At 37.8% G+C, this 25,036-nt stretch overlaps 1 protein-coding gene across 2 annotated transcripts in view; it reads left to right on the plus strand.

Moving 5' to 3' along the window:
• The first annotated feature begins 21,811 nt into the window (after nt 1-21,811).
• Nucleotides 21,812-25,036, plus strand: part of STK26 (serine/threonine kinase 26) — a 511,389-nt gene continuing 508,164 nt past the window's right edge. For both annotated transcript variants that reach the window (XM_053699253.1, XM_053699255.1), the window contains exon 1: nt 21,812-22,053. In XM_053699253.1, the coding sequence (XP_053555228.1) occupies nt 22,012-22,053 (42 nt within the window). In that variant the 5' untranslated portion in view covers nt 21,812-22,011. The remainder of the gene's footprint in view (nt 22,054-25,036) is intronic.

The following is a 25,036-nucleotide window of genomic DNA, read 5'->3' on the forward strand; positions in this document are numbered from 1 at the left end:
GTTAAAAAAATTTAATCGAGTGTCGGCGATGTGGGGGGGGCTCAGTTTAGGGGTACATAGGTAGTTTATGGGTGTTAGTGTACTTTAGAGCACAGTAGTTAAGAGCTTTATGAACCGGCGTTAGCCCAGAAAGCTCTTAACTACTGATTTTTTTCTGCGGCTGGAGTTTTGTCGTTAGAATTCTAACGTTCACTTCAGCCACGACTCTAAATACCGGAGTTAGAAAGATCCCATTGAAAAGATAGGATACGCAATTGACGTAAGGGGATCTGCGGTTTGAAAAAGTTGCGGCTGAAAAGTGAGCGTTAGACCCTTTCCTGACTGACTCCAAATACCGGCGGTAGCCTAAAACCAGCGTAAGGAGCCTCTAACGCTGGTTTTCACGGCTACCGCCAAACTCTAAATCTAGGCCTCTGTGTATTATATATATATATATATATATATATATATATATATATATACTCCACAACAATTGCAGCGTCGCGCTCTATCACCTCCTCCTTACACGCTGCACGCTCTCTCACGGCACTTCTCGGAGCTCCAAGGGGGGGGAGGAATGACGTCACCAAATCTGCTGGATATGCTGCCGAGTAGTTACTGCTTGTCCCACAGTATAGGTATGTAGAAAGATACAAAAGTAACTCAGGCACCTCCAGTAGAATTAGATAAAACAAAAGCTTTATTGAAATCCAAGTGGTAAAAACAGACGTAAAGCTTAGTCTTTGCTGACACAGCCTTAATTTTTAACATACAGTGAATAAGGACTGTTGGGTTCCTGCTGCAGACATGTTTTGTGCTAGGATAGCACTTGTTCACTGCTTACAGGATACCCAAACCCCTCCATGTTTAAATAGGGAATTTCTTAAAGGGACATGTATAATAATTCAATCATCCTAATTGTTAATTATTTCCTTATTGATTTTTACAATTCTATGTGAGCTTGGATACCAAAGTTTTGATACACTATCTCTAATTACTACTATTAAATTTTAACTTATAGATTATCAAATTTTGTTAAGATTTAGTAAACACAGTATTATCAAAGAGAATTATTTTTATATATTTAGCAATATTATTTAATACAAACTGTTATTCAACATATTGTTTCCAAAAAATATATTGCTAATTCTCTCAGCAATGGTACCATGCATGGTTTAAAACCCTATTTATATAATTATTCACCTCTTTAATGTGCACTTTATAGTCATACCTACTTTATTTAGAGACACCTAATCAATGAAATGGGGATTCATTTAGAGGAATTTTAGAAATTGAAATTAAGATTATAGTTAAATTAGGAAGATTTAGGTAGAATTAAAGGGGTATATATTAGGTTAGACACATAAATCAATGTCTCTTCTAAAATTCAACCCATTGGGGATAGAGGTACCAGCTGTAAAAATCCAAAAGACCTCTCTTAGGTCCAGTTTCTCCTCCCTACTACCCCCTCTCCTCCATTGTGGAACATGGTCTATTGCTTGAACTGATAACAATTCTATATCTGAATTATGGTTATCTCTAAAGTGCCGTGCAATTGGGGTGTCAGATTCAGGATCTTCAATAGATCTTAGATGTGCCAAAAATCTATCCTTTAAGGATCTTTTAGTTTTCCCAATATACTGTTTTTGGCACCCCCTACAGGTCAACATGTAAACTACATGAGTTGTAGTACAACTAAGATAAAAGTTTATCTTATGTGTTTTATTTGTGGTAGTTGAAATAAATGTGTCACCCTCCGTTACATAGTCACAGGTCTTACAAATTTTCTTTCTGCATTTGAGAGTAGTATACTGAAAAAAGCCCGTAATGAGGTTGATCTGATGTCCAGAGATATGTTATTAGTGTACAAAGCTAAACGTAGTAACACTGATAATAAAAAATGCAAGCCAAAATTTATTACAACATATAGTATGGAATATCCTGAAATATGTAAAATTATTAGACGCAATATTCCAATACTACAAACGGATCCAGGACTAAAAGACATTGTCAGAGAGGGATGTGATTGTGTTTCAAGAAAGGGGAAAACAATTGGAAATTATGTGTCACCTTCAGATTGCACAAGTAAATCAGGCAATACATGTTGGTTACAGCGACGAAAAGGTTTTTTTAAATGCAGAAAGAAAATTTGTAAGACCTGTGACTATGTAACGGAGGGTGACACATTTATTTCAACTACCACAAATAAAACACATAAGATAAACTTTTATCTTAGTTGTACTACAACTCATGTAGTTTACATGTTGACCTGTAGGGGGTGCCAAAAACAGTATATTGGGAAAACTAAAAGATCCTTAAAGGATAGATTTTTGGCACATCTAAGATCTATTGAAGATCCTGAATCTGACACCCCAATTGCACGGCACTTTAGAGATAACCATAATTCAGATATAAAATTGTTATCAGTTCAAGCAATAGACCATGTTCCATAATGGAGGAGAGGGGGTAGTAGGGAGGAGAAACTGGACCTAAGAGAGGTCTTTTGGATTTTTACAGCTGGTACCTCTATCCCCAATGGGTTGAATTTTAGAAGAGACATTGATTTATGTGTCTAACCTAATATATACCCCTTTAATTCTACCTAAATCTTCCTAATTTAACTATAATCTTAATTTCAATTTCTAAAATTCCTCTAAATGAATCCCCATTTCATTGATTAGCTGTCTCTAAATAAAGTAGGTATGACTATAAAGTGCACATTAAAGAGGTGAATAATTATATAAATAGGGTTTTAAACCATGCATGGTACCATTGCTGAGAGAATTAGCAATATATTTTTTGGAAACAATATGTTGAATAACAGTTTGTATTAAATAATATTGCTAAATATATAAAAATAATTCTCTTTGATAATACTGTGTTTACTAAATCTTAACAAAATTTGATAATCTATAAGTTAAAATTTAATAGTAGTAATTAGAGATAGTGTATCAAAACTTTGGTATCCAAGCTCACATAGAATTGTAAAAATCAATAAGGAAATAATTAACAATTAGGATGATTGAATTATTATACATGTCCCTTTAAGAAATTCCCTATTTAAACATGGAGGGGTTTGGGTATCCTGTAAGAAGTGAACAAGTGCTATCCTAGCACGAAACATGTCTGCAGCAGGAACCCAACAGTCCTTATTCACTGTATGTTAAAAATTAAGGCTGTGTCAGCAAAGACTAAGCTTTACGTCTGTTTTTACCACTTGGATTTCAATAAAGCTTTCGTTTTATCTAATTCTACTGGAGGTGCCTGAGTTACTTTTGTATCTTTATATATATATATATATATACACACACATATATATATATATATATATATATATATATATATATATATATCACAGACCTGAATATCTCAGTTGTAACATTGCTCTCTGCAAACAGACTACTGAATTTTAAGTGTATCTGTCCCAGTATTCCAAGAGAATCACAGACCTGAATATCTCAGCTGTAACATTGCTCTCTGCAAACAGACTACTGAATTTTAAGTGTATCTGTCCCAGTATTCCAAGAGAATCACAGACTTGAATATCTCAGCTGTAACATTGCTCTCTGCAAACCAGTAGCCTTTGGAAGATAGTTTCCCTCCCACCCCAAGCTCATTTCCTCAATTATAGATAGTCTCACACTCAACTTTCATTCTCCCAAAATGACAGCTGCAAATACTGATCAGCACATCCTTTCATTCACTTAACCCTTTAGAATACTTACCCTCTCTCCCTACAAATAGCTATATATCACACATCAATAGTATATACTTTTATTTCTTTTTAATTTTGTACTATTTTTGTTTTATTTTCATCTACACACCTCATACCACTAACATGAATCCAAATATGACCATACTGTTATTTGTGTTAACCCTTTTCTCACTCCAATTTTGTTCACATCACTACGGCCATAAGCACACACCTCAAACTGGAAAACAAATTATCATACACCATGGCCTGCTCTGTTGCTGTAACTTATCTGCTGAGTGCTGGTGGAGAGTTATAAAAAATAACCCTCCTACCCCCACCTCACAAAACTATAAAGTATCCCATTCATTATATGGCAAAACAAAAACTATGTCCAAATTCCTATTCCTTATGTTACTTGCCCTTGCAAATGATGTAGAGTCTAACCCTGGTCCCCCAACAAATTCCATTCCTAGCCTTCCAGCTAAAAAAGGAATTTCCTTTGTGCACTGTAATATCCGCAGCTTACTACCAAAAATCGATGCACTACAAGCTTGATGTTTACAATACAAGCCCAAAATCATTGTGATCTCTGAATCATGGCTAACCGCAAAAATACCTGACTCTGCCATTGCAATACATGGGTATTCATGCCATAGAAATGACAGAGCAAAGAGAGGAGGCAGCATTGTAATTTATGTTGACAATTTCACAAAGTACACCCCCTTACAAAAATCTAGCTCTCCTGCCACCTTTGATTTCCTTTCTGGCACAATTGAGATCCCGTGCAGTAAATCAATCATTGTTGCAGGAATCTACCACCCACCTAACTCCACTGTGCATTCCCTTTCTGACATAGCACATATCCTTAGTGAAACCATAGCTCAAAATCCAAAAAGTGAAGTTTTTGTTTTTGGAGATTTTAATATTGATTGGCTGAATCCAAAAAATAATAGTTGTTGCTCTGTGTTTAAGTCTTTGCAGCTAATGCAATTAATCTCCTCCCCAACTCGCATAAACATCAAAAGCCATAATCACACCCTGCTCAACTGAATTCTCTCCACCTCTCCCGACCGAATCCAGGAGGCAGGTGTTCTCCCTAACAATTCCAGTGACCACTGCTTAGTGTACTGTGTGCACAAAATAAAGGCAACTAAAACCTCTCCCAAGGTTAAATTCACCAGGTCCTTCAAAAAATGTAATCTTCAATCATTTCTAAATGACATCAAGAACCTCCCCTGGCACAGATTAAACCTAATCCAGATCTTGACTCTGCAGTTGAATTGTTTCAGTCCGAACTCCTACAAGTTTTGAATTTACATGCCCTGCTGCCTAAGGTGAGAGTAAAAGGAGCACACTTGAATTGGATCACAGCTGACCTCATTCAAATGTACCAGTTTCGGGATTCATTGTGGTCAAAGTTCAAGCATACTGGCTCTATGAACGATCACTGTGTATATAGACATTGGCGAAATATATGCACTAATCAAACAAAATTGGCCAAGGCCCAATATTTCTGTGAAAATCTGAACAATAACATATCAAACCCTAGAAAGTTTTGTACAAACTCCACCAATCCACTCCCAACCCTTCACTGTCAATGTGGACAACCAAACCCTGCAACTCCACTTAGAAGTAGCAAATGCCTTTAACAATTATTTTGTCGGATGCTCCACCACCCTGATTGACAAACTAATAAATGACATGCATCCTGAAGCTAAAAATGTGGATCAGGCTCCACTAAATCAGGAAAGACCCAATATAGAGAAGTTCAATTTTAGACCTGTACCCATCAATGTCATTAAGAAACACCTTAATAACCTAAAAATGAAAAACCAGTCTGGACCTGATCAAATCCCAGCAATGCTGTTGAAGCTTAGTGCTCCAGCAATTGCTAAACCTGTCACAACCCTAATTAACGAATCCTTTGTATCTGGATACATACCCAAACTTTGGAAGACTGCAAGAGTAGTGCCTATCCATAAAAGTGGGGCGATAATCTTGGTTTCTAACTATCACCCAATATCATTGCTCCCAGTATTGTCAAAAATCTTAGAAAAATGCGTCCATACGCAATATGTGAATATTACCAACAATCTAACTATCTGACCCCTGATCAATCAGGTTTTCGTACAAATCACTCCACTACAACTGCCCTCCTAAAAGTTTGCAACGACATCCAAACTGGAATGGAACAAGAAGACCTAACTAGAGCTATTTTCCTTGATTTTGCAAAGGCCTTTGACACAGTAGACCACGACATACTACTGCTCAAATTAAAAAATTCAGGTATTAGTGATCATCCGCTAACCTGGTTTCGATCATATGTATCGAATCGATCACAATATGTCTCCATTTCTGACAGCGACTCCCTCCCTCTCCCAGTCACGTGTGGTGTTCCCCAAGGTTCCATTCTCGGCCCCTTACTATTCACATTATTTATAAATGATCTGCCTAATGTCTGCAAATCCTCAACTGTACACATGTATGCAAACAATTCTGATCTGCCGCAGCTTGAAGCAGTGCTCCAAGACCAGTTCACAGAGGTAGAAAAGTGGATCTCAAAAAACAAACTCTTCCTAAACACTGACAAAACTGTCACAATGATCTTTGGAACGGGACCTAAACTACACAAACTACAATATTCCCATCTATGCATTAAAACAAAATCAAATTGCACACTGACCGCAGTCCACTCTTTTAAATACTTGGGTATGTTGTTAGACCCCATCTATCTTTTGGCCTCCATATAGAAAAACTGGCATCTAAACTTTATCCAAAAATAGGTGCCCTGTACAGAAACAAATCTTGCCCCAGCCCTACAGTAAAGGAAAAGATTGTACAGCAAATGCTGATGCCAATCATTGATTATGGGGGTGTAGTATATGCACCTGTACCGCAAACTCACCTTAATAAACTTAATACACTGTATAACTCATTCTGCCGCTTTGTGCTACAATGTAACTACAGGACCCACCATTGTGACATGCTAAAAGAACTAAACTGGCTGTCGCTGAAATCCAGCATCTTTCCTGCCTTGTGTTTAAGAGCTTTTCAGGGAAGCTCCCACCCTACCTGAGAAGAATGCTCTCCCCAGCTGTTCTCACCTCCTATAACCTCCGATCCAGTACCAGCACAATATTTAGTTTGCCTCAATACAAAAAGAAAGCAGCTCGATCCTCCTTTTCCTACAGAGCACCACAATTATGGAACAACCTCCCGCTCACTTTCAAACCTTCCCCATGCCTAATATCCTTTAAGAGATCCCTCTCTACATATCTAAAACAGAATGCACCTGTCATGGTTGATTATATATTTCCTACCTGTTCTATGTTAAATTTTTGTGCATATATTGTGTATTATTATTGTTTTTGTATTTTATTGTACCCTATTGTATCAATGTAATGTTTTGTGTACCCAGGACATACTTGAAACAAGAGAAATCTCAATGTATCTTTCCTGGTAAAATATTTTATATATATATATATATATATATATATATATATATATATATATATATATATATATATATATATATATATATTGGATTACACATGTATTCATTTCTAAACCTGTAGTGCATTGCTGCTCCTTCAACAAATTATAGCAATCAAATTAATAGAATTTTTGGTTATGGGTGAAATGTTAAGTTATTTAAAGGGACAGTGAAGTACCAAACAAATATTTAAAGATTTCAATAGAAAATTAAATTTTATTAAAAATTAAAATGTACTTTTATCAAGAATTGTGATTTGTTCTTTTTGTATTCTTAGATGAAAGCTAATTTCCTAGACCTTGAAGACTGTCTCTATTCTGAAATCATTTAGACCACTAGAGGTTATTAGTTAATGTGTTTCATGTAGATAACATTGAGCTCATGCACATTAAGTTACCCTGAAGTGATTGGCTAAAATGCAAGTCTGTCTAAAGAACTGAAATAAGGGGGCAGTTTGCAAAAGTCTAGCTAGAAGGTAAACACAGAGTTAAAAATGGTATTGCTATAACTTCAAAAATAAAAACAGAGTCAAGTGTACACCAAAAATTTTTTATTTGAAGATATTTTTATAAACATCTGTTTTTTAAAAACTTTACATTGAACAATTGCAAGATCGACAAAATTAACCTCTTTCAATCAATGGCAAGACGGTGATATACAATATCATTTTGCAGATATTTAAATGACAATTCTTGCTAAAACATAATCCAAAATATAGCATCTTTTATATTAAAAAGTATATTGTAAAGTAAATATGAATAAATAAAAAATACTGTATGTTTCACTATCAACATTATTGCCCAAAAAAACACCTGAATATAGTCTGCTCGAGCTTGGACTCCGCCAACATCATTCTCCTGTAATGGAGGTAGATGTTCACCATACTCGTGGACATCCAAGCTCTCCAGATCTATATCAGGGATTGTTAGGGCAATGTTGTGCAACATACAGCAAATCAAAAAAATTAAGGAGACTTTGGAGGGGGTGTACTGAAGAACCCCACCGGAGATGTCCAAGCAGCGGAAACGGCTCTTCAATACGCCAAAGGTGCGCTCAATGACCGATCTGGTGGCGATGTGTGCCTCATTGTAGCACACCTCTTCCACTCCATTGGGGTTGTGGACGAGTGTGAACAGCCACAGAAGACACGACTATCCAGAATCACCAGCATAAAAGAACTAGAGATATTAGCAATCAGAATGAATAAAATATATAATATACATATGTTTGAGTTTATAAGAGATATTTACCTATCAGGATTCCCTCTGGCATTTGTTCCTCCTGGAAGCAATGGTAGATGGCAGAATCCTGGAGAATGAAGGAATCGTGATTGCAGCCAGGGAGTCCAGAGCGTACACTCATAATTCTCAACCTGGTGTCGCAGATGACCTGGATATTCAGCAAGTGGTTGTGCTTCCTGTCCCGGGATGGCTCCTCTCTACCCCTGGGAGGCTGCACCAATACATGCATGCAATCTATGGCCCCCAATACTCTTGGCAATCCAGCCAGATGATAGAACTGGAGCTTGACAGCATGCCAATCCTCAGTTGTATTGGGGAAGTGGACATGATGGACTAGGTGTTGGTGCAAGGCATTCAGGACAACCTTCAGATGATGTGAGAAGGTTGCCTGGCTCATACCTAGACTTGCCACAGCCTGGAATGATCCAGTTGCCAAAAAATAGAGGATCGATAGTAATTTCACCATCCCAGCGATTGCCCTAGTTCTTGCAGCGAGTGACTCTAGAGAGTCCTTGATTTCGACATAGAGCCTATCAATAGAGGCCCTATTTAGTCAAAATCTACGAATCACCTCTCGGTCACTGAGGGCATGGAGACCAACCCTAGGCAGGAACACCCTCGGCACCCACTGGCGTCTTCATTGTCGCACAACCGCAGTCATCTGCACCCGTTTTTCCCTGCATCTCCTTAAGAACAGGACAAACAGTAAGGCATTTAGTATGTCTATTATTAAATTATAATGAAATTAAGTGATTGATAGCCCTTTTTATAATGCCAAGTTCTACAGCTGTGAATGATTTCAGCAATTGAATAAAAGATGAGCAACACATTACATAACAAATTGCTTGCAGAATTTCCGTATTATTGCGTCATTTGACGAGCAAATTGATTGAATAATTTATGCACCACGGCGATTGACAGAATTTCTGTATTATTGCGTCATGTGATGAGCAGAATGTTGTGTATAAATTAATATGTATATAATTAGATCAAAGCATGTAAGGCAAATGTAAGATATTAGTACTAGTGGTGAACTATAGTTTCACTAAACAACCCAGTTATATCAATAAAACCTTTAAAAAATTGATATTAAGTGGATACAGTGGAAAAAACAGAAAACCAGGTTGCGATTAATTAATTTTATCTTGGGTGTCCAGGACAAAACTAATTGTCTAAAAGTGAAAATATACAACTAAACTAAATTGTAAATAAATATTTGAGGTGATAAAATTTATAAAATATGGTTTATTAAAATATCTTTGAGATAATGAATAATCCTTAAAATTAGTTTTATTATAAAATTATTATACTAAAAACATATATATACAATTTTGTTGGAAAGAACAGATATAGACATAAATACTGATAATATGAAAAAAAAATAAAAAATTAATATAATACAGATACAAATTGTAAATTTAAAATTTGATTGGCCAATCTAACTTAGGTTTATATAATAAATCTTTTAATGAACTGGACACATTGCATCAGTAACCTAAGGGAACCATTCGAGCAATATATGCAATAAATAAAAAAATATATATATATAAATATAGTATCTAGTTAATAAATAAAATGTGTGTAATTGTTCAAATGTTGTTGTGTAATTGTTCTAATGTTGTTGTTTGATTAAAAACCATCCATATGACAGATATAATAGATTTAAATGATTAAGCTGTTTTGTGGTGTATCTTTATAGCAGTTCAATTCCTTGTGTTTCTTCGTATATACTTTTTGTCCACTTCTAGCAGGATAAGGCAAGAATCACTTTCCCAAAAATATTCAGAAAGATAATTGTCATATAATAAGTTCCAGGAGATGTATTCAGCAAATACCGGTTTCAGCTTTAAAAAAAAAAACTCTATGTGGACCTAGGATAACGCTCCTACCTGCAAATTTGAAAGTAAGACTTATTTTAAACTTCTCCTCATGAAGGATTACATTGAAATAATAGCTTATACCGGTATTTGCTGAATACATCTCCTGGAACTTATTATATGACAATTATCTTTCTGAATATTTTTGGGAAAGTGATTCTTGCCTTATCCTGCTAGAAGTGGACAAAAAGTATATACGAAGAAACACAAGGAATTGAACTGCTATAAAGATACACCACAAAACAGCTTAATCATTTAAATCTATTATATCTGTCATATGGATGGTTTTTAATCAAACAACAACATTAGAACAATTACACAACAACATTTGAACAATTACACACATTTTATTTATTAACTAGATACTATATTTATATATTTTTTTTTTTATTTATTGCATATATTGCTTGAATGGTTCCCTTAGGTTACTGATGCAATGTGTCCAGTTCATTAAAAGATTTATTATATAAACCTAAGTTAGATTGGCCAATCAAATTTTAAATTTACAATTTGTATCTGTATTATATTAATTTTTTTTTTTTTTTTTTTTCATATTATCAATATTTATGTCTATATCTGTTCTTTCCAACAAAATTGTATATATATGTTTTTAGTATAATAATTTTAGAATAAAACTAATTTTAAGGATTATTCATTATCTCAAAGATATTTTAATAAACCATATTTTATAAATTTTATCACCTCAAATATTTATTTACAATTTAGTTTAGTTGTATATTTTCACTTTTAGACAATTAGTTTTGTCCTGGACACCCAAGATAAAATTAATTAGGCGCAACCTATATAATTAGATCATCCAGGTGAGTTCACCAGCTGTAATAAATGCAGGTGTATTGTTTGTGCAATTAACTAAGGCCTAGATTTAGAGTTGGGCGGTAGCCGTCAAAACCAGCATTAGAGGCTCCTTACGCTGGTTTTAGGCTACTGCCGGTATTTGGAGTCAGTCAGGAAAGGGTCTAACGCTCACTTTGCAGCCGCGACTTTTCCATAACGCAGATCCCCTTACGTCAATTGCGTATCCTATCCTATCCTGGGATCTTCCTAACGCCGGTATTTAGAGTCGTGGCTGAAGTGAGCGTTAGAATTCTAACGACAAAACTCCAGCCGCAGAAAAAAGTCAGGTGTTAAGAGCTTTCTGGGCTAACGCCGGTTTATAAAGCTCTTAACTACTGTGCTCTAAAGTACACTAACACCCATAAACTACCTATGTACCCCTAAACCGAGGCCCCCCCACATCGCCGCCACTCTATATACATTTTTTAACCCCTAATCTTCCGCTCCGTACACTGCCGCCAACTACGTTATCCCTATGTACCCCTAATCTGCTGCCCCTAACACCGCCGACCCCTACATTATATTTATTAACCCCTAATCTGCCCCCCACAACGTCGCCTCCACCTGCCTACACTTATTAACCCCTAATCTGCCGTCCGCACGCCGCCGCAAGCTACATTATAGCTATGTACCCCTAATCTGCTGCGCCTAACACCGCCGACCCCTATATTATATTTATTAACCCCTAATCTGCCCCCCACAACGTCGCCTCCACCTGCCTACACTTATTAACCCCTAATCTGCCGAGCGGACCGCACCGCTAATATAATAAAGTTATTAACCCCTAATCCGCCTCACTCCCGCCTCAATAACCCTATAATAAATAGTATTAACCCCTAATCTGCCCTCCCTAACATCGCCGACACCTAACTTCAAGTATTAACCCCTAATCTGCCGATCGGAGCTCACCGCTACTCTAATAAAATGTTTAACCCCTAAAGCTAATTTTAACCCTAACCCTAACACCCCCCTAAATTAAATATAATTTTATTCTAACTAAATAAATTAACTCTTATTAAATAAATTATTCATATTTAAATCTAAATACTTACCTGTAAAATAAACCCTAATATAGCTACAATATAAATTATAATTATATTATAGCTATTTTAGGATTAATATTTATTTTACAGGCAACTTTGTATTTATTTTAACCAGGTACAATAGCTATTAAATAGTTAAGAACTATTTAATAGCTAAAATAGTTAAAATAATTACAAAATGACCTGTAAAATAAATCCTAACCTAAGTTACAATTAAACCTAACACTACACTATCAATAAATTAATTAAATACAATATCTACAATTATCTACAATTAAACCTAACACTACACTATCAATAAATTATTTAAATAAAATATCTACAAATAAATACAATGAAATAAACTAACTAAAGTACAAAAAATAAAAAAGAACTAAGTTACAAAAAATAAAAAAATATTTACAAACATTAGAAAAATATTACAACAATTTTAAACTAATTACACCTACTCTAAGCCCCCTAATAAAATAACAAAGCCCTCCAAAATAAAAAATGCCCTACCCTATTCTAAATTAAAAAAGTTCAAAGCTCTTTTACCTTACCAGCCCTGAACAGGGCCCTTTGCGGGGCATGCCCCAAAGAATTCAGCTCTTTTGCCTGTAAAAAAAACACATACAATACCCCCGCCCCCAACATTACAACCCACCACCCACATACCCCTAATCTAACCCAAACCCCCCTTAAATATGCCGCGGTGAGCTGGTTTTACGTGCTTGTGCACGATTTCCCCATAGACATCAATGGGGAGAGCCGGCGGAAAAAAGTCTAACGCCTGCAATAAAGGAGCGTAAAGCTCTGTAACGCAGCCCCATTGATTCCTATGGTGAAATAAAAAGTTATGTTTACATCTAACACCCTAACATAAACCCAGAGTCTAAACACCCCTAATCTGCTGCCCCCGACATTGCCGACACCTATATTATACTTATTAACCCCTAATCTGCCTCCCCCAATGTCGCTGCCACCTACATTACACTTATTAACCCCTAATCTGCCGCCCCTAACATCGCCGCCACCTACCTACATTTAATAACCCCTAAACATTTACTAACTCCTAATCTGCTGACCCTAACATTGCCGCCACCTACCTACATTTATTAACCCCTAATCTGCTGCCCCCAACATCGCCACCACTTAACTACATTTATTAACCCCTAATCTGCCGCCCCAACATCGCTGCCACTATACTAAAGTTATAAACCCCTAAACCTAACCCTAAGTCTAACCCTAACACCCCCAACTTTAATATAATTAAAATAAATCTAATAAAAAATTCCTATCATTAACTAAATAATTCCTATTTAAAACTAAATACTTACCTATAAAATAAACCCTAAGCTATCTACAATATAACTAATAGTTACATTGTAGCTAACTTAGGTTTTATTTTTATTTCACAGGCAAGTTTGTATTTATTTTAACTAGGTAGACTAGTTAGTAAATGGTTATTAACTATTTACTATCTACCTAGCTAAAATAAATACAAATTTACCTGTAAAATAAAACCTAACCTGTCTTACACTAACACCTAACCTTACACTACAATTAAATAAATTACATTAATTAAATACAATTAACTAAATTACAAAAAAAAACACTAAATTACACAAAATAAAAAAAGAAATTATCAAATATTTAAACTAATTACACCTAATCTAATAGCCCTATCAAAATAAAAAAGCCCCCCCCCCCAAAATAAAAAAACCCCTAGCCTACAATAAACTACCAATAGCCCTTAAAAGGGCCTTTTGCGGGGCATTGCCCCAAAGAAATCAGCTCTTTTACCTGTAAAAATATATACAAACAACCCCCCAACAGTAAAACCCACCACCCACACAACCAACCCCCCAAATAAAATCCTAACTAAAAAAACCTAAGCTCCCCATTGCCCTGAAAAGGGCATTTGGATGGGCATTGCCCTTAAAAGGGCATTTAGCTCTTTTTCGGTACCCAACCCCTAATCTAAAAATAAAACCCGCCCAATAAATCCTTAAAAAAAAACTAACACTAACCCCCGAAGATCCACTTACAGTTTTTGAAGACCCAACATCCATCCTCAACGAAACAGCAGAAGTCCTCATCGAATCCGGCAGAACTCTTTATCCAAGCGGGCCGAAGTCTTCATCCAAGCTGGCAGAAGTCTTCATCCAGACGACTTCTTCTATCTTCATCCATCCGACATGGAGGGGCCCCATCTTCAAGACATCCGGCGCGGAGCATCCTCTTCTTTCCACTGCAACTGAAGAATGAAGGTTCCTTTAAGTGACGTCATCCAAGATGGTGTCCCTTGAATTCTGATTGGCTGATAGAATTCTATCAGCCAATCAGAATTAAAGGTGAAAAAATCCTATTGGCTGATGCAATCAGCCAATAGGATTGAGCTTCAATCCTATTGGCTGATCCAATCAGCCAATAGTATTGAGCTTGCATTCTATTGGCTGATTGGAACAGAGTTGGGGCGGCAGATTAGGGGTTAATAACAGTAATGTAGGTTGCGGCGATGTTAGGGACAGCAGATTAGGGGTTAATAATATTTAACTAGTGTTTGCTATGCGGAAGGGCGGCGGTTTAGGGGTTAATATGTTTATTATAGTGGCAGCGATGTCAGGAGCGGCAGATTAGGAGTCAATAATTTTATTTTAGTGTTTGCAATGCGGGAGGGCCTCAGTTTAGGGGTTAATGGGTAGTTTATGGGTGTTAGTGTACTTTTTAGCACTTTAGTTATGAGTTTTATGTTAAGGCGTTGTACCATAAATTCCATAACTACTGACTTTCAGTTTACGTTATGGATCTTATAGTTTTAGCCTGTATCGCTCACTTTTTGGCCGGACAGGCAGACTCGTAATACCGGCCCTATGAAAGTCCCATTGAAAAAGGACTTTTTGAAAGCTGCGGTAGTTACGTTGCGTTCTGGACAAAAAAGTGTGGTGCAGCTAAACCTGCAAGACTGGTAATACCAGCGGTAGTGAAAAACAGCCACAACGCTGCTTTTTCACTCATACTGCAAAACTCGTAATCTAGCAGTTTGTGTTGGTAACATTTGTCTTTGCGTATAGAAAACATTAAACATGGTGCAAATAAATGAAGTTAGCTATAGTATATGTTTTGTATTTAATTTTTATCTCTATATCTATTAGTGTGAGAAGTTTGGTCACCCCAGGTAGCTGCCCATATTACCAGTGGCAAGCCTGTCTCTCTGTAAAAGCCCGCGCTCACTGTGCTGCGTCTGCGCCAGACTTTTAGAATTTAAAATAAATAATAATAATATATTGTGATGTGTACTGTTTACACCAAACTGTATCCAAATACAGATACAAGTAATTTAGAACCAAATACACAGTATACAATCACAGGAGTGAAAACACCAATCAATCATAGTGAACATATAAACTTAGTAGGTACATATCCAGAAGACAGAAAGACCAAAAGGCAAAAAAGACAAAAAGACACACAGGAGACAAAAAACAAAAAAGAGACCAACAGACTGCAAGCACAGAGTCTAGTGCATAAAGTGTGAAACTTATGTTACATTGCCATAATCTATAGGACAGCTTGAAAAGTGAGATCACCAAATCATTACAGGGATAGTAACTATGCATGTAATAAAATGGTGTGCAGAGCCTAAAGCATGATATGCTAAAAGTATATAGTGGCCCTAAGGTTAATGCTGATTTGCATGCCTTTCATAAAATACTCGCATGTAAGGGCACTATAAACATGTAACAGAAACATACCCAGCTCCTACTATTAGCATTTGTAGCCAGGAACACATCGTAGAACGGTATTTCTAACAGCGCCGATCAAAGAGACAATCCATATCGAGAGCACAGTCTGCATAACAGTGTAGACCCCATTAGCCAACCAGAGCATCTGTGTGGAAGTGCTAGAAATAGTCAACAAGTGTCAGTCAAAGCGCCAATTGCGCCTGATAGGGCGGGGGGGTTGCGCCTCTATGTGTATAGCCTAAATGTGGATCACAGAGCATCGAACGATTACCTAACTCACAGCTGGGCGGGGATGGAAATAACGAGCTGTAATGTATAAGGCATACAATAGAAAGTGTATACAATGAGACATGCATATGATAAAATGCAACAAATGGTCAAGGGGATCCCGGGAGGGACAAATTCATCGGCACCAGATATCCTATTAGTCTGGAAAGCCCGGTATGAGAAAGAACTAATATGTTTATAGGATATAGCCGGCAATGTAAGTGCAGAAAGTGGGAATGTACAAGATGTAAGCAATGTGACGATACATCTTGTTGCACAACAATCAAAGGTATGCAATTAGACACCACTTTGGCTGCACCACAAAGTTTGTCATATACATGTTGAACTGCATTTGTGGATTATTCTATATCAGCAAAACTTGTGACGACATAAAGAAAAGTATGGCAAACCATAAAAGTGCCATATGGGCAGCTATTGACAAAGGGAAGAGTGACCAGCCTATTGCAAGGCATTTCATGGAGCAGGGAAATACAGTGAAGGACCTCAGATTCATGCTTATCACCACATACCCCCTGCTAAAGAGGAGCAGTAACAGGCATAAACTCTTACTAAAAAAGGAAGCTGAATGGATCTATAAACTTGATACCATTCACCCTAAAGGATTGAATATGGGCAATGATTGGCATTGTTTTCTATGAATATGTTGGACCCCATGTCTGCACATATTTGTTACTCTAATAAACCACATCTGGGATATTTAAACTGCACACGGACATTGTTTATTATGTTTATTATGCACATGTTGTCTGTTTTTGCTTAATACCAGTATGTGTTGTTGTTCCATACTAGTACCTGTACACATTCAGTGTGCACCTTTACTGTAGTGTCTTTTACTATGTGCTTTAACATGCACTCTGACAGTGAGCCACGTTTTGCTCTTTGTAGGACCCCTTTGACTGACTCCTCTAGTCCTATACTAGGGTCCCGTTGACAACGGTGTTATATAGTATGAGACATATACAGTACAATATATCTTGTGTACATACATGACTATTATTGCGTAATCCATATCTTTGATCAAATTCTTCTACATGGTGTCCCCTCCCCTGCTGTCTCTAGCACTTTTCTAGACATGTACTGGCTACGTTGTACGTTTACCAGATGATTGCTTGGATGTAGTCTCTACGCTCTTCTCACACACTATACATATTACTATCTTCACATTGCTTACATCTTGTACATTCCCACTTTCTGCTCTTACATTGCCGGTTATATCCTATAAACATATTGGTTATTTCTCATACCGGGCTTTACCTGGTGCCAATGGATTTGTCCCTCCCCGTATCCCCTTGACCATTTGTTGCATTTTATCATATGCATGCATGTCTCATTGTATACACTTTCTATTGTATGCCTTTTACATTACAGCTCGTTATTTCCATCCCTGCCCGGCTGTGAGTTAGGTAATCTTTCGATGCTCTCTGATCCACACTTAGGCTATACACATGGCGGGGATCAGAGGTGGGAGGCTGATCACTACACTAAAGCTAAAATTAACCCTGCAAGCTCCCGACAAGCTACCTAATTAACCCCTTCACTGCTGGGCATAATACAAGTGTGGTGCGCAGCGGCATTTAGCTGCCTTCTAATTGCCAAAAAGCAATGCCAAAGCCATATACAGTGGGGAAAAAAAGTATTTAGTCAGCCACCAATTGTGCAAGTTCTCTCACTTAAAAAGATGAGAGAGGCATGTTATTTTCATCATAGGTATACCTCAACTATGAGAGACAAAATGTGGAAACAAATCCAGATAATCACATTGTCTGATTTGGAAAGAATTTATTTGCAAGTTATGGTGGAAAATAAGTATTTGGTCAATATCAAAAGTTCATCTCAATACTTTGTTATATATCCTTTGTTGGCAATGACAGAGGTCAAACGTTTTCTGTAAGTCTTCACAAGGTTGTGACACACTGTTGCTGGTATGTTGGCCCATTCCTGCATGCAGATCTCCTCTAGAGCAGTGATGTTTTGGGACTGTCGCTGGGCAACACAGACTTTCAACTCCCTCCAAAGGTTTTCTATGGGGTTGAGATCTGGAGACTGGCTAGGCCACTCCAGGACCTTGAAATGCTTCTTACGAAGCCACTCTTTCGTTGCCCGGGTGGTGTGTTTGGGATCATTGTCATGCTGAAAGACCCAGCCACGTTTCATCTTCAATGCCCTTGCTGATGGAAGGAGGTTTGCACTCAAAATCTCACGATACATGGCCCCATTTATTCTTTCATGTACACGGATCAGTCGTCCTGTTCCCTTTGCAGAGAAACAGCCCCAAAGCATGATGATGCCACCCCCATGCTTCACAGTAGGTATGGTGTTCTCTCTCCTCCAAACACGACAAGTTGTGTTTCTACCAAACAGTTCTACTTTGGTTTCATCTGACCATATGACATTCTCCCAATCCGCTTCTGGATCATCCAAATGCTCTCTAGCATACGTCAGACGGGCCCGGACATGTACTGGCTTGAGCAGGGGGACACGTCTGGCACTGCAGGATCTGAGTCCCTGGCGGCATAGTGTGTTACTGATGGTAGCCTTTGTTACGTTGGTCCCAGCTCTCTGCAGGTCATTCACTAGGTCCCCCGTGTGGTTCTGGGATGTTTGCTCACCGTTCTTGTGATCATTTTGACCCCACGGGGTGAGATCTTGCGTAGAGCCCCAGATCGAGGGAGATTATCAGTGGTCTTGTATGTCTTCCATTTTCTAATTATTGCTCCCACAGTTGATTTCTTCACACCAAGCTGCTTGCCTATTGCAGATTCAGTCTTCCCAGCCTGGTGCAGGTCTACAATTTTGTTTCTGGTGTCCTTCAACAGCTCTTTGGTCTTCACCATAGTGGAGTTTGGAGTGTGACTGTTTGAGGTTGTGGACAGGTGTCTTTTATACTGATAACAAGTTCAAACAGGTGCCATTAATACAGGTAATGAGTGGAGGACAGAGGAGCCTCTTAAAGAAGAAGATACAGGTCTGTGAGAGCCAGAAATCTTGTAGGTGACCAAATACTTATTTTCCAACATAATTTGCAAATAAATTATTTCCAAATCAGACAATGTGATTGTCTGGATTTGTTTCCACATTTTGTCTCTCATAGTTGAGGTATACCTATGATGAAAATTACAGGCCTCTCTTTGGGGAGAACTTGCACAATTGGTGGCTGACTAAATACTTTTTTTTCCCCACTGTATGTCTGCTTTTTCTGAACACAGGGGATCCCAGAGAAGCATTTACAACCATGTGTGCCATAATTGCACAAGCTGTTTGTAAATAATTTCAGTGAGAAACCTAAAGTTTGTGAAAAAATTTGTAAAAAAGTAAACAATTTTTTTATTTGATCGCTTTTGGTGGTGAAATGGTGGCATGAAATATACCAAAATGGGCCTAGATCAATACTTTGGGTAGTCTACTAGAGTAACTAGACTACACTAAAGCTAAAATTAACGGGGGGGGCGTGGGGCGTGTCCGACCATCGACCAAGATGGCTGCTTTCACCATGGGCTGTGCTTTAGTGCAATCAAATTCGCTGTTTATTGCCTGATCAATATATAATTTATGGCTTCTCTGAGTGGTATTGTATGCTCAAACATTTGAGGAACAGATCTACATAATTCTCTTCCGAGACAATTCAGCCCAGCAGACCATATTAGAGGAGGTGCGCAACGGAGGCCTTATCGCGGCCTGGACCTTCTTCTACCCCCCCCTCAGTACCTGTTTAAGGTTATAAGTACATAGATACTAACACTGCTCTAAACCTTTGCTTTGAGAAAAGACGTTTGGAAGCACATTCAGTACTAGAGTGCAATATACTTGTCCCGATTTGACAATGGAGGATCTACTAAATACTTTAATGCAAACCCTATCGGACTGTGAGAAAAATATCTGCGCCATGCTACAGGAGACACCTATTTCCAAGCTGAGACCTAGGTGTGTGGAGGAGATCGGTTCTGAGACCCATGCTCCTGATGAAATCCCGAGTCATGCTCGACTCTGACACAGTACTCTGGTAAGCTAATGTATTCACCAGACTCGGATCATCGCAAATTCCGGGTAATAGAAGAGAGATGCGGCTCCTTTTTGCCCCGGTCTGACGAGGATGGGTGGCGAGAATGCTTTGAAACCCAGCAACAGGAGGGTAAGCGATGCTGGGAGAGTGCACCCTTGACAGGCATGGAAATCCTATACGTTACAAACCTGGCTATCTCAAACAGATGCGACTACACCCCAAAGCGAATCTCAGCCGCTGCGGCGGCCATGTGGGAACTGATAGTGCCGGACCATAAATTTACTAAGTGGAACAACTATCGGGAAGAGGCAGCTTGTGCGACGGCTGACTACAGTAATGACTTACCACAGAGGTGCTTTATTCTTGAGAGGAGTAAATATGACATATTTGCAAGAGGAAACTCTGAACCCCCGTTGAGATTCATTCTGTGGTACTATGATGTGGGGTGAGATAACTGCTATCCAGCGAACAGAGACTTCTCTGCCTAGTGAATTGGACATTGAGTGGATTCTGTTTGTGACTTTCCCCAGCTAAGTTATGAGACCCATATAGTTATGAAAATAGTTTCTTTCTTTTTCTTAAGATTATTACATATAACCAATCTGAACTCTTATTAGTAATGCCTGAACTCTGTAATATATATGATGATTTCTTTATCGGATTCACTGTATTTTTACTGCTACAGGAGGTTAACAATGTTATGGGAGCGTTATAACAAACAGAACATATCCTCTAGCCTGGGGTTTTATTTTTTATTTTTTCTCTTCATTACTGTAGTTAACCGTTTTATATGTATTAGTTTATAATAATGTGTTAACAGCTACTGTGACAGGAGCGAGCTGCACTTAGTCTTATGGCGCGGTCGGGCCGGGCTGTGACTATACAGCTGGCCCGATGCGCTGTGTAAAAAAAGCAGACCCGCTCAGCAGAGAGCAGAGAGCGGGTCTGTAAAACAGCGTTTTTTGTTAAAAATGAAAAGGGAATATTATGTGTTAGAAAGTTTGGCTAATATAATGTTATATAATTCTGCACTATGTGCAGAATTATATAACATTAATTTTAAGGTTTACTGTCCCTTTAAGGGGATTAAAAAAAGTGCTGTCTGTCATATGTGATGTCACTAGAGATGTAAATGATGTTATCAGAGATGATACCAATAACCAAGGGCCGCTGGGGTGATTATTTTATTTTTTATGTTTCCGATATGTTTGTGTTTAAATACTCCTACCATTTTGTGTGTATTCACACTTCCACCTGCAGCTCTCAAATAAACAATGAGAATAAACTTTATGGAAAAATAAACTCTTTATTACATATCGTCTAAAAGTTTAACCCATTAAAAGAGGCTTAACTAAAAAGTTTTGCCTATTTTTTTATTAAGACTTCTAATTTTCGTTTTACAAATTACACATTTGAGTAATGCATTTCTACTTATTCAATGCAAATTATTATTGTACTGGTACACAGTCACATCACTTTCTCAGAGTCCTCTCCTGCATATGACGCAACTGGGTGTGCCTGAGAGACACGCCCCTTCAGGTACCATGCTATGAATAATTCACGGAAAGGGCGGGGTTTTACGTCACCGACTGCTCACGTGATCGCTTGTAGTTGGACTCCGGCTCCACCCTGCGCACCACTGTTGCCGCAACCTCCAGTCCTCTCCCAACATGGCGTCTTTCGCCCGCTGAGTGCACTTTCCCGAGTCCATACCGAGACATGCACACAGGTTTGCCGGGCGGCAGACTCACATCTTAGAGCAGCGCCGCTTCCCTTCCCGTCTGACTGTCGCACTCCGCCTGGAGCCCGTGCCGCCATGGCTCACTCCCCGGTAGCTGTGCAAGTCCCAGGGATGCAGGTGAGAGGCCGCGGCCTGTGTTTGCGAAAGCCGCTGTTATGAGGTTTTAATCATATGTCTGGATAACGTGATTAGTCTGGCAGTACCAGACCTATATTATCTCTATACAGGTGACCGTCTGCAGGGTCACTAAACTGCTGTATCTATTGAGGTCAAGGCATGCTCTATAACCCCTTCGCTGTCAGAGAGGACTTCAGAGCTGTGTAGTGCAGTGTAGCTCAGTCTGACTGCTGTTGACTTAAAGGGAGGATAAGGTTTTGGAATTAGGTGCCTTTATTTTGATGCTTAAATGACGGGACGATGACCTACCTGTGTTTTGCTGGTATTTGTTGTAATACGCACCATCAGCTTAGCTGACTAATATTTCCTTGAAAGAAATGAGACTGATCTGTCAACTTTGTCACTAGGTTACTGAATTATTTTAATCACTGTTTTTGATTGTAGTTTTTAAAAATTTAGTTTTTATTGTGCATTAAAGAAAGTGGATTTGAGGCATTATCCTTTGATCACTTTTGTCTGTGAGAGAGGTCCGCAGCAAAGACCATATCACATTTATAATTTTTATATCTTTACTGAAGAAACCTCGCACCTCCAGTGATTTATTTATCGTGTTATAGTACTTTATTGGGTTGACATTAATGTGTATCTTACTGTATTCCTGTCTATGTGTTTATATAAATTGTTGCATATTGATACAAAAACTGAACCTTGAAACTGTTAGTTATGCTTTTATTTGTTTTAAGTTCATAGTTTAGTTTCTATGTATCTGTCATAACTGAACTTGCTTGACAAATTTGTTTATTACTTAGGAGCCATGGTTGTTTACGTAGTGAGTGCATGTCTGGGTGTATGTGTGTGTATGTGTATATGTGTGTATATATATATATATATATATATATATATATATATATATATATATATATATATATATATATATATATATATATATATATATATATATATATTGCAAAAGAGAGCACTCTCACTTTCAAAGTCCATCAGTGCCAGGGTGCCAGCAGGTAAGTATACAAGGTGAAGGAAGGCACTCACTGGTCTTTTCATCAAAAGTTTATTCAATCAAGCGTGACGTTTCGGGGACACACTCCCCTTCCTTTTGTTTGAGGAAGGGGAGTGTGTCCCCGAAACGTCATGCTTGATTAAATTAACTTTTGATGAAAAGACCAGTGAGTGCCTTCCTCTTCACCGTGTGTATGTATATATATATGTGTGTGTGTATGTGTATATATATATATATATATATATATATATATATATATATATATATATATATATATAAAATTTATTGTGTTCAAACATGTTTTCAAGTCTTTAAACACACTGGCAAGTGAAAAGAATGCTAAAACTGCCTTGTTTTACTTTAAGGCAGTTTTTACTTTACATCGGGGCTCTAACCTAACCTGCTGTATGAGTGGGGTATACCTGTGTGTGTATGTATGGATGTACTCATAAGTTTACATACCCTGACAGAATTTATGATTTCTTGGCCATTATTCAGAGAATATGAATAACACAAAAACTTTTTTCACTCATGGTTAGTGTTTGGCTGAAGCTATTTATTATCAATCAACTTTTTACTCTTTTTAAATCATAATGACGACAAACTACCCAAATGACCCTGATCAAAAGTTTACACACCCCAGTTCTTAATACCATGTATTGCCCCCTTTAACATCACTGACAGCTTGAAGTCTTGTGGTATTTGTGGATGAGGCTCTTTATCTTCTCAGATGGTAAAGCTGCCCATTCTTCCTGGCAAAAAGCCTCCAGTTCCTGTAAATTTTTTTGACTGTCTTGCATGAACTGCACGTTTGAGATCTCCCTAGAGTGGCTCAATGATATTGAGGTCAGGGAATGAGATGGCCACTCCAGAGCCTTCACTTTATTCTGCTGTAGCCAATGACAGGTCGACTTGGCCTTGTGTTTAGGATCATTGTTATGTTGGAATGTCCAAGTACGTCGCATGCGCAGCTTCCGGGCTGATGAATGCAAATGTTCCTCCAGTATTTTTTGATAACATACTGCATTCATCTTGCCATCAATTCTGAACAAATTTTTTGTAGCTCACACATCCCCCAAAACATCAGCGATCCACCTCCGTGTTTCACAGTAGGAATGGTGTACCTTTTTTTTTTTTTTTTTTTTTTTTTTTTTTTTTTTCATAGGCCTTGTTGACTCCCCCAAATGTAGAGTTTATGGTTGTGGCCAAAAAGCTAAATTTTGGTCTCATCATCCCAAATGACTTTGTGCTAAAAGGTTTGAGGCTGGTCTGTGCTTTTTGGCGTATTGTAAGCGGGATACTTTTGTGGCATTTTCGTAGTAATGGCTTTCTTCTGGCGACTCGACCATGCAGGCCAACATCACCAGGGTATGTAAACTTTTGATCAGGGTCATTTGGGTAGTTTCTGTTGTTGTCTTGATTTAAAGAGTAAACACAGTTGATTGATAATAAATGGCTTCAGCCAAACACTATCCATGAGTGAAAGAGTTTTTTGTCTTATCATTCATACTCTGAAAAATGGCCAAGAAATCATACATTCTGCCAGGGTATGTAAACTTATGAGTACAACTGTGTGTATGTATGTATAAATCTGTCTATATATTTTATAATATATATTTTTCTCACTACCAGTCGGGTTAAAAGTTATACTAGTCCACTCAGTGTTATAGATAGGGTGAAGTCAAATTTCTAAGTTGTCCTGTACTAATGGACCACTGGAAATTTCAAAAGTGATGCCAGTGATTTCAAACTCTGCTGATTCAAGTGCATTTAGCTGTAGAAATCTTAAGTCACTCCTGACACCAATTAAATGAATAAGTGCAAAACGACTGCAGTTTGTATTATGCTGATTTTAAAATGCAGCCAGCCTGTATATAAAATAGAAGTAAATGGAAAAAGTTGTTTAAAATTGCATCTAAATCACAAACGTTTAATGTTTACTTTACTGTCACTTTCATTTTCTTG

Source organism: Bombina bombina, chromosome 1 (genome assembly GCF_027579735.1).
Source record: "Bombina bombina isolate aBomBom1 chromosome 1, aBomBom1.pri, whole genome shotgun sequence".
Classification (NCBI taxonomy): domain Eukaryota; kingdom Metazoa; phylum Chordata; class Amphibia; order Anura; family Bombinatoridae; genus Bombina; species Bombina bombina.